Source organism: Triturus cristatus, chromosome 8 (assembly GCF_964204655.1).
Source record: "Triturus cristatus chromosome 8, aTriCri1.1, whole genome shotgun sequence".
NCBI classification, from domain to species: domain Eukaryota; kingdom Metazoa; phylum Chordata; class Amphibia; order Caudata; family Salamandridae; genus Triturus; species Triturus cristatus.
The window spans coordinates 11,503,703-11,519,123 of NC_140591.1; the positions used below are offsets into that span (position 1 = coordinate 11,503,703).

Below are 15,421 nucleotides of genomic sequence, written 5' to 3' on the forward strand. Positions count from 1 at the left end.
CGAACACATCTTCCAGATAACTCCAGTCAACGGTGTTGAATGCTTTTTCAAAATCAATGAAAAGCAGGACCAAATATGGAGTGAGCTGATGATGATGCGCGAGGGCGAGTTGAAGACGGCGAATGCAGTGTCGGGTGCCTCGAGCAGGCATGAAGCCGCATTGGTCCGGGTGGACCAATTCCTGCAAAAGGGGGCGGCGGCATTGAGCCAAGACGGTAGCAAAGATCTTCATCTCAGTGTTGATGAGGGAAATGAGGTGGTAGTCCGCGCAGGAGAGGGAAGGTGGTTGCATCTTCGGCAGAACCACAATCAGTCTCGGGGGGTTGGGGGGGAAGGACCCGGTGTCCACCACATGCTGGAATAGAACTACCAGGTAAGGAACCAACAAGTCACGATAGGTCACATAATATTCTTGAGGGTATCCGTCTGGTCCTGGCGTCTTACCGGCATGCAAGAGTGAAATGGCCCCATGTATCTCCTCCGGAGTAAGGGGGAGATCCAGAGTTTCCGAGACTGCTTGAGGAAGGTGAGGCAGCTGGGTCACAGCCTCCGACAGTAATGCAGTTAAGGAAGCCGCGGGGGTCTGGCTGCATAAAGTTGGGCATAGTAACCCGCAAAGGCTTGAGCGATGGCCTGGGAAGTGAAGTGATGAGCGCCGGTCGCATCACAGATCTCAGGGATTATGCGATTGGCTGAGGGATAAGAAACAAGATTGTGGAGTAGTTTCCTGTTTTTGTCACCCCAGCTGTACACCCGCGCCACAGAGGAGCGCCAGAGCATCTTGGCCGACTCTAGAGAGATCTGGCAGATCTCATCGCGAAGCAGTGCGAGGTGGCGGGAGGAGTCAGCATTGTCGGCAGATGCTTGGGCCGATTCCAATTGCAGCACCTGGGCCTCAAGCTGCAGGAGGCGAGCGGTCTGGGTCACGCGTTTCGCGTGGACCAAGGCTCTAGCCACGCCATGCGCAGTAGCCTTGCCAGCCTCCCACAGGGTACCCGAAGATGAAACTGACCTCTTGTTGATCAGAAAATATTGCTTCAGCTCTTGCTTGAGGGTCTCAACGATATCGGGATCTTAATAGGAACCAAGCATTCATCCGCCAGATCCTTCCGGCCCCCCTTTTCCAATTTTAAAGAGTGTCTTAGAGGAGTCGCAATTTGAATGGATGCAGATTGTTTGAAACTTAACTCTGATAAACCGAAGCTAAAATGGCCCCCCCACCTCCCTTTTGGTGCCCTGCTGAACCAAACACTCCACTTCATCGACTAGAAATGTGGACATCATCTTTGATTCCACCCTCTCCTTTGTGGCACAAATTGGACATATACCATCAGTCAGTTTTCTGAAGATGAAAAGTTTAAAGAAGTTACTTGATCTGGCTCCTGCAGAGACTAGGACGGCGGTGGTTCACTCTTTGATCATGTCCTGCCTATCTATCTTGACCTCCCTGCATATTTGTCACGTCGACTTCATCTAATTCAAAATGCAGCGATGTTAATGCGTAGTGAGTTAGCGCTTTTCAAAGAAGTGTGCCTTCAGCCCTTCCCTAAAATAGGACTTACATTTAAAACAAAAAGTTTTACCCAGAGATATGAGATAAAGAGATAGTTAGAACGTAAGACATATCTATCTTGGTGGAAATTCCAGTGGACCAGTTACAAATGTTTTCTAGTGAATGCAGGTTGGATATGCAGGGGTGTGGGCATTAGCTTACATGTACCGCATGCAAAAATAAAAATAAAAGATTTGACAAAATAAAAAGACCCCCTAAACTCAAAGACGCCATTGCACCCCAATAGCCACTGATTGGGAACTGCAATGAACTTGACTGCTCTCTTTAGCCCCTCTGCTCAAGTTCAAACCTCTGTATGTCAGCAACTGGATCCCATATAGGCCTTTTGTAACTGGTCAACTGGAATTTTAACAGAGGAATAGAAACATTACCGCCTCACGGTCTTTTTCTTCTTATCCTCACTGTTGAGGTGACTCCACCTCACCAGACAGCACCTCATCGTCCTCAGAAAAATTATGATTTATTTTTTAAATGAATGCTGTCTTGCTCCGCCCTTTCCCTATCAAGTATGGCCATAAAGAACTCTTTCATCCACCACTTTACCCTGTTGTCCATCTTTTACTAAAGACAGTCACCTCATGACACTTTGATAAGTCCACAAGTCTACGCGGGATCCACCTCTCGGAAGGATCTCTGGCTGGCAGTGATGAAGACCCATCGTAGTGCTGGGGCCGGGCGAGAAGGTCTGGTGGAGTAGGCTTGCTGGCATCAGGTGAGGTGAGGCTGGGCCACCAGGTAGGGGTGCTGATGTGAGGTGAAGGCCATAGTGGTTGAGGGTTGGGGCTTACCCTTCAGGACCTCACATGGATGACTATGTAGGGACTGGAAGTGATTATCAAATCATAACCTCTGTCTGCACCCACTCTTGTGTGAGCCATGAGCCGTGCCCTGGGGGAGGTATGACTGTGTTGACCATTATAACTATCAGTGCATTTCACTGGGGGTTTTGTTTTGCATCATAGCGGAAACATTCCTTGAGCAGAAGTTGTTTGGGGAATTTCTGTTTTTTTATTATAACAAACATTATTTTTCTTTTCTCTGTAACAAAGGGTTTTCAGGAAATATGCATTCGAAAATAATGCCTGCCATTAAAAAGCAAAAGGTTCCAAATGTGATCTGAGATGTATAAAACCTTGGCTGGCGCAGCCGACGCTTTGGAACTGAGAGTTGGCTTTGGCTGAGTCTCTGCAGCTCCCTCCATCCATCTCTTCAAGGACAGAGATGGTCCAAGGACCCCTGAAGATGTCTCCGGATCTCTTTGATGGATGTAGCAGGGCAGCCTTGCTGCATGAGCTTGGGGGGAAGGGACACAGCAAGACTGAGTCAGTAAAGAGCTCAAGGTCAAACAAAGACAAACCTAAGTAAATAAAAAGAGAGGCTTCACTAAATAATAATAAAATGGAGGAAGGACCGCCCCCCGCCCGCATCGCCCAGGCTACATGTCGCTGGTCGGTATGTGACGGAGGCATCGGGCAGTGGAGATCTGTCGATACTACTGGGCGTCCCACCTGATGGTCATAAATGGCTGGCTGACTGGCGGATGGGCTGATCCAGCGTACCAACTAGAATTTTGCCGCCTTAGTCTCGACTGCATTATCTATATGGCCGACCACTCCCTCTGACTCTCCCAGACATAAAATGTGTCCATAAAAAAAAGATGGAGGAGGAGCTTAGGGCAAGCAAAAGTAGTTAGGAATTAACATCATCAAAACATACCATATATTTTTTTAAGGATGGAGGAAAACGCATGCAGTTCTTAGACACGTCGTCGTGTCGAGCGGAGGCTTCGGCTAGCGTGTGTCAGGACCCCACAAGTCTTACCTGATGTACTCGTGGAGCTATCTCGCAGGGACGCCGTGAGCAACCTCCACCGTTTCCCTCCCTACCTGATCAAGGTGAAGAATCAGACCGAGGCACGGAGGAGACCAGGGAAAGATGCCTAATGGGATCGGGGGAAAGATGTTGTCGAAGAGGATCAGAGGAGGAGTCACGCTAGACCGGGGATGCTCTCTGGGGTATTGCCAGCTAAACAGAGGAACAACAATGATTAGTGCACCTGATTTCCTTTCGTGGATCACACGTACAGACGCAACAACCATACCATAATACAGGGCTGGTAGTAGGAGTCAATATTCACCTGGCATCTGATGGTTTTAGGTCCCTTTGGGGTACTCCAGATAGAGGGTTGTCTTGGTGATCCCGACGTCTTACGTGCAGAGGGTCAAGGGCCGTCATACATGCTTGCCGGACAGCAGCATGTGATGGAGCCAACAAACACGCTCCTGCGCGGTGAGGGGGCAAAGGAGACAAATACGTGACCACGCTTCCGTGTGCGTGTCACGAAGGTAGGTACAAATGAGCTCCTGCGCGGTGAGGGGACAAATTAGGCAAATACGTGACCACGCTTCCCTGTGCGTGTCACGAAGGTAGGTACAAATGCGCTCCTGCGCGGTGAGGGGACAAAGTAGGTGAATACGAGACCACGCTTCCCTGTGCGTGTCACGAAGGTAGGTACAAATGCGCTCCTGCGCGGTGAGGGGACAAAGTAGGTAAATACGTGACCACGCTTCCCTGTGCATGTCACGAAGGTAGGTAAAGTTGCGCTCATGCGCGGTGAGGGGGCAAAGTAAGCCCGTGACCACGCTGCCTGCGTGTGTCACGGAAGGAGTCAGGATTTAAGGCGCTCCGGCGTTGAAGGGGAGGCAAGAAAGCCCGTGACCACGCTTCCTGCGTCTGACGCAGCATATACCTGCGGGGGGAGTTGTAGGAAGTTCGTGGTTCTCTTCCACGAGAGTCCGGAGGCGGTGAATCAATAGGTGGAAGCAGGCGGCCAAGCAGCAACACGTCTCAGTACTGGAAGCACTGACGGGAGTGGCCGCTGCGGTTAAATGCGGCCTCACCCGGAAGTGCTTCCTATGGTTTTCGTGAGCACTAGACTGCTGACCTGAAAGCGGTGCGTGCTCCGAAAACCGGAAGTCGGTTTCCTGACGTAGAGCACCCCCGGCTGGAACCATGACAGCGTAGCTCGTACAGACCTGGCCTTGGGACGGGTCCTTTGGTTCACTGAAGACCTGTGTGATGAAGGCCTGTGTCCTACAAGGAGCTCCTCAGTTTCATGCTGTGAGACGGGCGATGGTGTCCTACAAGGAGCTCCTCAGTTTCATGCTGTGAGACGGGCGATGGTGTCCTACAAGGAGCTCCTCAGTTTCATGCTGTGAGACGGGCGATGGTGTCCTACAAGGAGCTCCTGAGTTTCATGCTGTGAGACGGGCGATGGTGTCTCTTACAAGGAGCTCCTGAGTTTCATGCTGTGAGACGGGCGATGGTTTCCTACAAGGAGCTCCTGAGTTTCATGCTGTGAGACGGGCAATGGTGTCCTACAAGGAGCTCCTGAGTTTCATGTTGTGAGACGGGCACGGAGCGCGACCCTCACCGGCCAGCAGCGGAGGCCTGGACTCCTGAAGAAGAGCCTCTCGCCCTCTCTGTTCCGCAGAATCAACAGTACGTCAGTCTTATCAGCATTTCCCTCTTTTAACTCTGGGATAGTGGCTTACAGATCAGAGCCTGAGGGACACTGGGCCCTTCTCCAAGGGCCAGACCGCCAGCGTCGAGCCCGGCGTCCGCGCCATTCTTCTGGCTGAAGGATCTAAGTGACTTTGGGTAGGATTCCTGAAGACTAAACCCACCCTGAAAGTAAAAAGGCTTGTAAAGTTTTATGAAATACTTTGGAAAGGTGGCATAGGTGAAGTCTCGCAGATTCCGATCAGTGTGTAACCTACCAGGCAAGGGTTCAAAGAAAGGTAGGGCTGATGCATCCTTCAGTTTCACAGCGATTGCTACAACAAGTTTGAAGAAAATAGAAACTATGGTTGAAACGCCTCAAGGAGATAAGTCAGTCCGTGGTTTGTGTGCTCCTATGTGGTGGATTCCTGTCTACTGACCTTCTATCATTTCTTCGCAGGACTTCAACCAGCTGCGTGCAGAGGGGCTGCTGTGTGACGTCACGTTGGTCCCAGGAGATGGCGAGGGCTCTTTCCCTGTCCACAGGGCCATGATGGCCTCGGCCAGCGACTACTTCAAGGCCATGTTTACAGGTGATGCGCTGCCGCACTTGGCCCAGTGTCGTCATTTCCTTGTGAGTGGTTCGCAGCTCTACAGCTCTGGGATCACAAGGTTCTACTGTTACCTCTTGACAAATACTAGAAGGGTGGTGGGTTGAGGGTGAAATGGAGAGTTGTACCGAGCACACACATTTAAGATCGTTTATTGAAGCAGAGAACCCCTGGCAGCAGGAAGCTCGGAGATGAAGGGCCAGCAGGAAGAACCTGGAGAACAGATCCCACTTGACACCAAAGATGAGAAACGCAGACTTACCTAGGGGCATATCGGCAAGGAACGGCGATGAATAACGCAAAGCGCGCTTAGCGCTTTCTAATTCATCGCCGTCTATCTCTGGAATTTATCGCCCTGGTAGCGTGTTATCAACAACGCATTGCTCCAGGGCGATAAAAATTCCAGAGATAGCGGGGAAATCGCCGTTTTGCAGGGAACATCGCTGGTTTTGCAGCGATGTTCCCTGCAAAAGGACAATAACCTTGCTGATACGACCCTGTGGTCGTAGCAGCATAATCCACCCCTATGTTGGGGATGGATAAGTCAGGATTTTAGCAGATGCTAGTTTTTGGAGAAAACAGCGGTTTTCTCCAAAAACTAACGTCTGCTAAAATGCTGGGGCAGCATTGTAAATATCGCGATGTGCACATCAGCGATATTTGCAAGGCTGTACTGCCCAGTGACGCCCACTTTGCATCTCATTAGAGAAGCAAAGGGAGGCGTCGGGAAAAGGGGTCCTAACATGCGATTATGCATGGTAGCACCCTCTTGTAAATTGGGCAATAGTTTTATCTCCGCTTTTTTGGCTTTTAAAGCCAAAAAAGTGGAGTTAAAGCCCTTGTTAATATGCCCCCTTGGGAGGACAAGTACGTACCCTACTTAGCACAAGTATGTAAGTAAGATCAAAACACATCTGTTAACAGTGAAAACCGATGGGAAAGAAATAGAAATATATTATTCCAGTATAAAAAGTTTAAAATAATACAGTAAACTAAAGGCATCCAAAGACATTACTCTGTGAGTCACTCCGGCACCGTGCGGATGCACCCACAGCGTTGCCCTGCTTTCACGGGTCCCCACAGGTAAGAGCGGTGGGTCTACAAGGGAAAATGAAATAAATAATTAATATTGCCTCGTCGTCGTCTGTCGACATCCTCCCCTCCTGCCCCACCGCTCTTCCCTGCATGGGCCACTGCTGATCAGCCATCATCAGACATACAAGCGCCAGCTTTACTTACTCTTCCCATTTTTCCACATTCCGCCACTAACACGACTAGAGTTTAGTTTCACTTCAGCACAATGTACAGCCTGCGTCACAGATAACCCCTTATTTACATATCATGGGCGTTTTACCCACCAAACCTCTCCAGACAAGATGTTTCAGCATTACACCTCTCCTGGCTTTAAAATGCTGCGAGGAACACATTGACACTAAGTGCAACATTCACCTTCACTTCTCCAATTGGAACGGATGTATCTGTGTCTGTGCGCCGGTCAATGGATCTTTGGACCCTCATTGACAGCTATTCTGAAATTGTCAATTTTTCCCCGATAAATTCCAAAGAGATGTTTCAGTTGTGAAATGTGGGGTGTTCTGGTATGAAAACAACATGCTAACAACAGATTAAGTTACGCTTTCTATAGGCAGGAACTCACTGCATACATTCTACAATCGCACTGTTTGTACATTCTTTCGATCCAATCACCTGAGAGTGGTATAAAGCAAACGTTCTATCACAAAATCAACTCTGCCATAAAATAAGATGCACTTTCCACAAAGTAAATTCATTGTCAAATCAGTTAAAAAATATGGTTCACAATAGCTTTCATACTCTGCCACAAAGCTGAACCCATTTAGAACAGTAGTCATCCAGCTCTGTAGCCTGTCTACTGGGACTGGAGACACCCACAGAACACAACAAAAGAATTGATCACTCGACTGAGACTGTGAAAAGGCTAGAACTGCGCATGGAGGAGCTAATGCAAGGAGATTTCATGCAGACGCTTGGGTGCAACCAGGAAGAAGGGGCAGATTTCTCTAATAAATAATATAGAGATGCACAGGAAAAATATGAGACTGTATCATATAATGGGTTTGAAAAACACGCGTTAGGAAACTGTAGTAATTAAGATTCTCAGTACAGGTTCAAAGTGAGCAGTCACCTTGCAATAACCTCATCTCAAACCTCGGTCTGGCTCCTGAATGGGTGTTTATATTTTATTTTTATTTGTTGTATATGTCACAAATGGGTCAGCTAGTGATGGGCATTCCAATCATTTAAATGTTATCATCTATTGCATGCGAACAGAGCCATCATTTGAAATCTATATGTACTCCTTCACGAAGATCAGTTTCTTTTGATTGCTCAAGCCTCATTCACCCACATGCAGTAAGTTATTCAGGCCGCCCTCGGTCTCTGATGGAGGTCTTGTTCCTATCCCATCACCTAGGAGGCATGAAGGAGGAGAACCAGCGGACTATCCGGCTCCTGGGCGTGAGCGGAGCCGGCCTGCGGCACATCATCGAATTCATTTACACGGCCAAGCTGTTGCTCAGCATGGACAACCTTCATGACGTCCTGGAAGCCGCCAGCTTCCTCCAGATCATGCCCATCCTGGACTTCTGCACCGAGCTCCTGGTTTCACAGGTAAGTGTGTCTACTGTCCATCATTGAGGCAAAGAGAAGATCTGTCTTAAAGCTCGTAACTTAGGGTGAAAAGAACCACTTTGTTAGCTCCTCATCTGAATCTTGAAGCACATTCCAGAAAGACCCAGGGGGCTGTGAGATGTGAGGCACTCACATCATAGCACAGAGCCAGGCAAGCTGGCCCTTTCTTCTGGGGTGTAATATTTCGAATATTGCAACTACATGTCGGATGTTTCATGCTCCCCGTCTCAAGCTCGGCTTCTGTCCCTAACACCAGCATATCCGGTGACTCTCAACGTATCTACTGCATTACCACTGCTCAGTGACGCAATCTTGGAAACACAGAGTGTGGCTAAGTCCCCAACTACAGCGACTCTGGTAATTCTGCCCTCCTCAGTTCACCCCTTCAAAGTGATGGTAGATACAGCCCGAGGATCTGCCATCAGCAAGAAGGGAATCGACCTGAGGCGATATCCGGTGCGCGAGGAGTTCAATGCACAAGATCTGTTGATGGTGACAATGACGTTACCTTAAATTACTCCCTCCTGGTCTGAGCATTTATTCCGTAAAAGTGGAAAGATGTAACAGATCCAGGATTCCAGTGATGAAAGATGCATCTGGCTGGCACGACTTGAAAAACATTATCCCTTGTGGTGTCGCTCGGGACGGTCTCCGCGGCAATGCATGGGATAGGGCGGAAGCGTGTGTCGCAATGGAGAATGAAATGGTCGAAGCACGAGCAGAGCTTGGTTTCTTCCTCACATGAGTTTATTCCGTTAATTCTCTATCCATTTACTACAGTCCTCACATCACAGCCAACTGCTGGCCCTTTCAACTCGCACCGACAAGCTGGAAGCCACGCTGGGGTTGTCGGCACACTTCTGTTGCCTCTGCATTTTCAACTTCAACTACTTCCCACATGCACCACTCTGCTTCATAGCAGCCATCTTGGTTCCCAGCAGTCGCAGCCACTGTCTCCAGGGTTCCTGCTGCTCTTGAGGTCACTGTGCCTCATGTCTCTTCTGCTGTAATGATCTCAAAATACCAGATGAACTGAACACCATCCAGGTAATAGGATGATCTAGGGTTGCTAACACGGATAATTAGTGCTGAAGATTGAGACGTTGTTAGTGTAAAGTGACTCCCTGCTGAGAAGTGCTGGGTCTGTCAGATTTAAAGTACAACAGGTCCTCTGAGAAGTGCTGGGTCTGCACTATTCAAGGTGCAGTAGCTTTGCTGAGACGCGCTAGTGTGTCCGATTCAAGCTACAGCAGGCTTCCTGAGAAGTGCTGGGTATGTCCGATTCAAGGTACAGCGAGTCTGGTGAGAAGTGCTGGGTCTGTCCGATTCAAGGTACAGCAGCCCTGCTGAGAAGTGCTGGGTCTGCCTGATTCAAAGTGCACTAGTCCTGCTGAAAAGTGCTATATCTGTCCAATTCAAGGTACAGCAGCCCTGCTGAGAAACGCTTGTGAGCTGGCCTGGTATATGATGTCCACTAATGCAAGTGGGCATCTTGCACCAGTCCAGACAACTCTTATGGTGATTTAGGAGGTCTTAGACAAACTTTAGAAGCTCTCTAAGTGGTAGCCGTGGAGAGCAGCCTTCAGGCTTAGTCCAGAAGGAGTGTAAAGCAGCTTGTTTGACCAGAATGCAATCTTTATAGTATAGATTAAGTGAAAAGAGCCACACCAAGTATTTATAAAAATATGTATTTATTATATAATACTCTCTATTAGGTTCCAATATCTTCAACATGGAGATAAACACAATGCACACAATACTTTAGCAAAGAAACACAGTAGATAGCACAAAATATACAGTGGGACCAAACCATATACTAAAAGTGGTATAAGAACCACGACTTGGGTCAAGACAGGGTCGAGAGGGTGTAGAAGTGCTGGGACCCCAAGGGACCACCCAAGGTGAGTAGATAAGGACCCCACGGAGAGCGGGAGCAGTGCGGAAACACGACCGCGTGCTCCGTACAACTCTATGTGCAACTCGTGGTTGGATTATTAAAGATTAACAGCCCTTCCCATTGGACTCTGAAGAAACCCCATGGAAGACAGAAGGTTGCAGAGCCACCCCACCCGCGGATACCCTAGTACCCACGTTAGCTACACCAGAGGAGAAGGGTGCATACGTGTGAAGTGCTGTTGGAAACCGCAGTCGAACCCAATGGGAGACTTCCGGAAAGTGCCGCTGTGAAAGAAGGAAGAAGTGTCCGGTGGAATCCGAGGATGGATTCTTAATGAGAGGTACCTGCAAGCAGAGGGGACAGAGTCTATGTCACTCAGGAGTGACCAGGAGACTTGGAAGACGAATGCTCTCCGATGTCGGGCGTTGCAGGATGGATGTCGAGGACCTTGACTCTGGAGCTGTGAGGACCAGGCGATGCTGAGGAGGACCAGAAGCCATGCACGAGCTGTCCCACAAAGGATGCCAAGTGCTGAGTAGTCGGTGTCCGGCGGGAGCACTAACAAGCCTTGGCAAATGCAACCAACACAGGAATCAAAGAAAGAGGTACGTCGGGAAGTCCAGGGGACTCACCAAAGGCAGGGGTGTAAGGGCAGGCCCGAGCAATCAGGGGAGCCCAAGAGAAATAAGTGTGACCCTCAAGTGGACCCACAGGCCGGAGGACTGAAGTCGTGAGAGGACCTCAAGCAGCTCACCAAAAGATGCAGGCCATGATGTACACGATGCGGTGTGGCTGAAGATTCTGCTCACTGGAAGTGCTGGAGGTTGGGTCTACTTGGAGCCGGAAGATCTCCTTGGAAAGAAGTCAACAAGCTTTTGCAACTGCAAATTGACGCGGTGCACAGGGGTTCAGTTATTGTAACCCCCATGAAGGATACTGCCCTCAAACTTGGTGAGAGGACAGGGCAGGCCGCGGAAGCTGTGGAAAACTGCCACCTATGTTGCAGAACCTTTGGAGTCCAGAGGCGCTCAGGATCATTAGAACGGTTAACTTAGTTGTGGTGTCTGCAAATGCAGGGGAGTGACTCCCTCACTCGAAGGGGGATTCCTTCAGGTGTCTTTCATGCCCACAGGCCTTGGAAGGTTCCTGTATGGTACACAGGCACAGACAATGCAGCAGACTGGAAGGGAGACAAAGTAAGGCATAAACGAAGTCCAGGGTGCCCAGACGGTAGAAGTAGAAGTGGTGTCTGATCTGAATCTTATCCCACGACAAATCTAGGGACCCACACCCAGGTAAGCTTTTAAATGTCCTGGGAAAGGGTTGGGGAGATTCAGGGGACCCTCCCAGGGGAGGGTCTGGACAGGGGAGAGGTTAGTACCATGTCCTTTGTCCAGTTTCGTGCAAGAGCATGAGCCAATGGCTCCCAGGACTGGTTTGAACTGGACTATGCACAGGGACACCAAAGGTGCCCCTCAGGCAGACTTTCAGGCGCTGGCAAGCTCACCCAACCAGCCCTAATACACTAAGTCCTGTCTGGGATGTGGTCACACCTCCCTGTGACAGGATGCCTATTGTTCTACCTTCCCCTGCTCGAGTCTGGTTCAGCTGCAAAAAGAACTATTGATGGACAGAATGCAGAACAATGTCATACATTCACCCCAGCACAGAGATCTGGGCCTAAATCCATCGTTCAGCAGCAGGAGGGTAGAAATGTGTCTATGGTCGGCAGCAACCATTTTGTGCTGTCCAGGTCTAGAAGGCTGGTGCTGGGAACACTGAGAGACTAACACAGAGCTCTTCTAGTGCTTGGAATCATACCTGCCACACCATTTACGGTGGGGGGTATGATTCCAACAAGTTTGATACCAAAAATGATAGGATTGTTGCAGGCGTTTTCGAGATGGTCATCGCGTACTTACGCGGTGCCCCTCTATAAGGTATATGGCTGTGTAGGAGAGTAGGATCTGCTTCACATGGGTACCCCCACTTTTTGCTGGTGTTTCACTGTTTTTCGACTTTAGTCTGGCTGTGGCCCTGCCAATCAGGACCCCGGCCAAGCTGCTTCCTCTCTAAAATGGTTTCCATGTACATTAGGTACATATGGATTCTGGAGTGCCTTATACGACCCTAGTCTATGGTATACTATGTACCTAGGGCATAGGTACCTCAGAGGCCTACCAGGGGCTGAAGCATGTATTATGCCACCCCTGGGAAGCACTCCAAAATGACACCACAGGTCTGCTACTGCAGCCTGGGTAAGGTGGTGCTTGCACCCCTTACTGTGGTATAGGCTACCTATATCACTTCCATTGCACACACATATAAAACCTATAAGTCACTCCTATGGCAGGCCTTAACAATCCTAAGGCAGAGTGCTTGGTTTTTATGTGAGAGGGTGCCACTGCATGAGCAGAACCCCTCTGCAGCGTAGGGAGTACCTCCTCTGATGCTGTTTGTGGTGCAACCTGACCATATACTCTTAAGTACATTATAACCTCGCGGTAAATGCTAACTTTGGACTGGCTGCACGGAAACATGTTGTGTTTGTGTCAAACGCTTTGGAATACTACCCCCCGCCAGTTCTGGCGGCAGGGGTAGCACTCCACCCTTCTAGTGGGAGAGACATGTTCACACTGGTCTACCCGGTAAAGACTTTCTACAGCCCTGGCATCACCAAATGGATGCCACTGCCACAGACACGGGTCTGGCCTCCTGCTGCTGACCGAAACTCCGGCAGGGGAGGCCTGGACAATAGGTTTCCTGTCCCAGGGAGGTGTAACCACCTCCCCAGACAGGCAGATGTGTATTGGGGCTGGGCGGGAGCACTCTCTGGTGCTTTGAAGTCCTGCACTGGGGGCACACTTGGTGTCCCTGTGCATAGTCCAGTTCAAACCGGTTGCAGGGGCTAGTTGCCCCTGCTATGGTGCAAAACTGGACAAAGGAAATGGTTGTAACCACCCCTCTTTCCAAACCCTCCCATAGGTGGGTCCCTAGAGTATGTCCAACCCCAAAACTTTGTATAAGTATGGGAAACAAGTCCTAGGGACTTTAGATTACCCTGGACGAAACTCTGCAACATATATCCTGGACCTTCGATGTCTATTTCAACTAGAAGACTGAAGAAATCTCCCTTGGGGTCAAGGAATGGCTCCCCTGCTTGGCAGGCACAAAAGAAGCAACTGACCAGTCTGCAACTCTGAAGCTCCCGCCGGACGCCGATGTCTTCGCATTACCAGAGGTGGATCTCCAGACTTCCCCGGGGCCTAACCTGAGTCCACAGCAAAGCTGAGGCCTGTGGCTATCGTGGGTGATGTGAAACCGTGACCCCTGGACACCGTGATCTTTTGCTGATCCATCATCTTCCTGGTCTTCCTCGAAGTTGTGCTTTGGGCTCCGAGTAGCCCCAGCCTTGAGCACCTCCTGCACCAAAGACCTCTGGCCTCTACTCCACTAGTGACCTGTGGGCCAGTTTCAAGTGCGACTGCTCAAGGCTCCTTCGCTATCGCTAGCCCGTTGGCTAGTGGGTCCCCACAAAGGCAACTCCTCTTCTGATTGGGCTTTACTGGTTGCTCCAGACATGCCCCGACTTACCCTTGCTGGGTGGGTCCCCCAGACCTTGCTGGGCTGCACCTCAGTCCTTTCTCTGAATTCCAGTGACTTGCCTTTGCCAAGGCTTGTTGGGTCCAATCTGGTTGCCGACACCACAGCACTTGACAGACTTTGTGGGACAGCTCGAATCCAGCTCCTGGTCATCGTCGGTGCCTCCTGGACCTCGTGGCTGAAGAGTCAAGACACCCGTCAACTCACCTGAAGCACCCGACATCTGTGGGCATTGGTCCATCGTGCCCTTGGTCACTGGTAAGTGACCCAGACTCTGTCCCCTCTGCTTTCAGGTTCCTTCCATCCTTGATCCGGGCTCAGATCCCTTCGGACACTTCTCCTCTTCACGGCAGCAGCACTTCTTGAGCAGCTTCCCTTGAAAACGACACCGCGACCTGACACCATTTGACACCTATGCACCCGGCTTCCCTGGGTGAGGTAACTCGAGTACTCCTGTGCTCCCGTGGGTGTTAGCCCTAGACACCTCTAAGTCCAAAAGGGTTCGCTCGTAGTCATCCTCTAACTGTCCTTAAACTCTTAATTTCCAACCGCGACTTTACCTATGGAAGTTAACAGCGATTCGCGCTGTGTTCTCACACTGACCCACTTGTGGGACACCCCCGTGCCGCACGGCCACCAGCTGCTGCGTGTGCCCCTTGCCTGCCCTCTGCCTCGCTGCCCTCTGCCTCGTCTGCCGGCTGCCGCCGCTGCAGTTGCTTGCCCTTGTTTTAACGTGATTTTGTGCCTGCTTGGTCTAACTCTCTTTTTTTTCCCTTGTTTATCGTTATTTGTGCCTGTTCTGCTGTTATTTCATTTTCCCCGTGTTTGCTTCCTTCCTTGCTGTCCGCCTACCTCGCCGCCCTCCGCCCTCCCTTCCCGCCACCGCCGCTTGTCCCCGCCCCTTTTTGCCTTCTGTAACCCTCCCCGCTCCCGCCACCGCCGCTTGTCCCCGCCCCTTTTGCCTTCTGTAACCCTCCCCGCTCCCGCCTCCCAGCTGCTCCGCCCACCCGCGCACTTGGCCTTAAATGGCGACCGTGCGACGCAGGTGAGTGTGACCCACTTGTGGGACACCCCCGCGCCGCACGGCCACCAGCTGCTGCGTGTGCTCCTTGCCTGCCCTCTGCCTCGCTGCCCTCTGCCTCGTCTGCCGGCTGCCGCCGCTGCAGTTGTTTTTGCCCTTGTTTTAACGTGATTTTGTGCCTGCTTGGTCTAACTCTCTTTTTTTTCCCTTGTTTATCGTTATTTGTGCCTGTTCTGCTGTTATTTCATTTTCCCCGTGTTTGCTTCCTTCCTTGCTGTCCGCCTACCTCGCCGCCCTCCGCCCTCCCTTCCCGCCACCGCCGCTTGTCCCCGCCCCTTTTTGCCTTCTGTAACCCTCCCCGCTCCCGCCACCGCCGCTTGTCCCCGCCCCTTTTGCCTTCTGTAACCCTCCCCGCTCCCGCCTCCCAGCTGCTCCGCCCACCCGCGCACTTCGCCTTAAATGGCGACCGTGCGAACGCGCAGCGGCCACGCGCAGCGGGTGCGCCGATTGAGCGCCGAAGGTGCGCCAAAGGTAAGCCCGTCTGC

At 50.8% G+C, this 15,421-nt stretch overlaps 1 protein-coding gene across 1 annotated transcript in view; it reads left to right on the forward strand.

Annotated features, from left to right (window-relative positions):
* The window catches only part of LOC146799830 (kelch-like protein 13), a 241,060-nt gene that overhangs the window by 149,982 nt on the left and 75,657 nt on the right, over nucleotides 1-15,421 (forward strand). Inside the window, exons 3-4 of the mRNA XM_085620722.1 lie at nucleotides 5,535-5,667; nucleotides 8,138-8,334. Of these exons, the coding sequence (XP_085476848.1) occupies nucleotides 5,535-5,667; nucleotides 8,138-8,334 (330 nt within the window). The remainder of the gene's footprint in view (nucleotides 1-5,534; nucleotides 5,668-8,137; nucleotides 8,335-15,421) is intronic.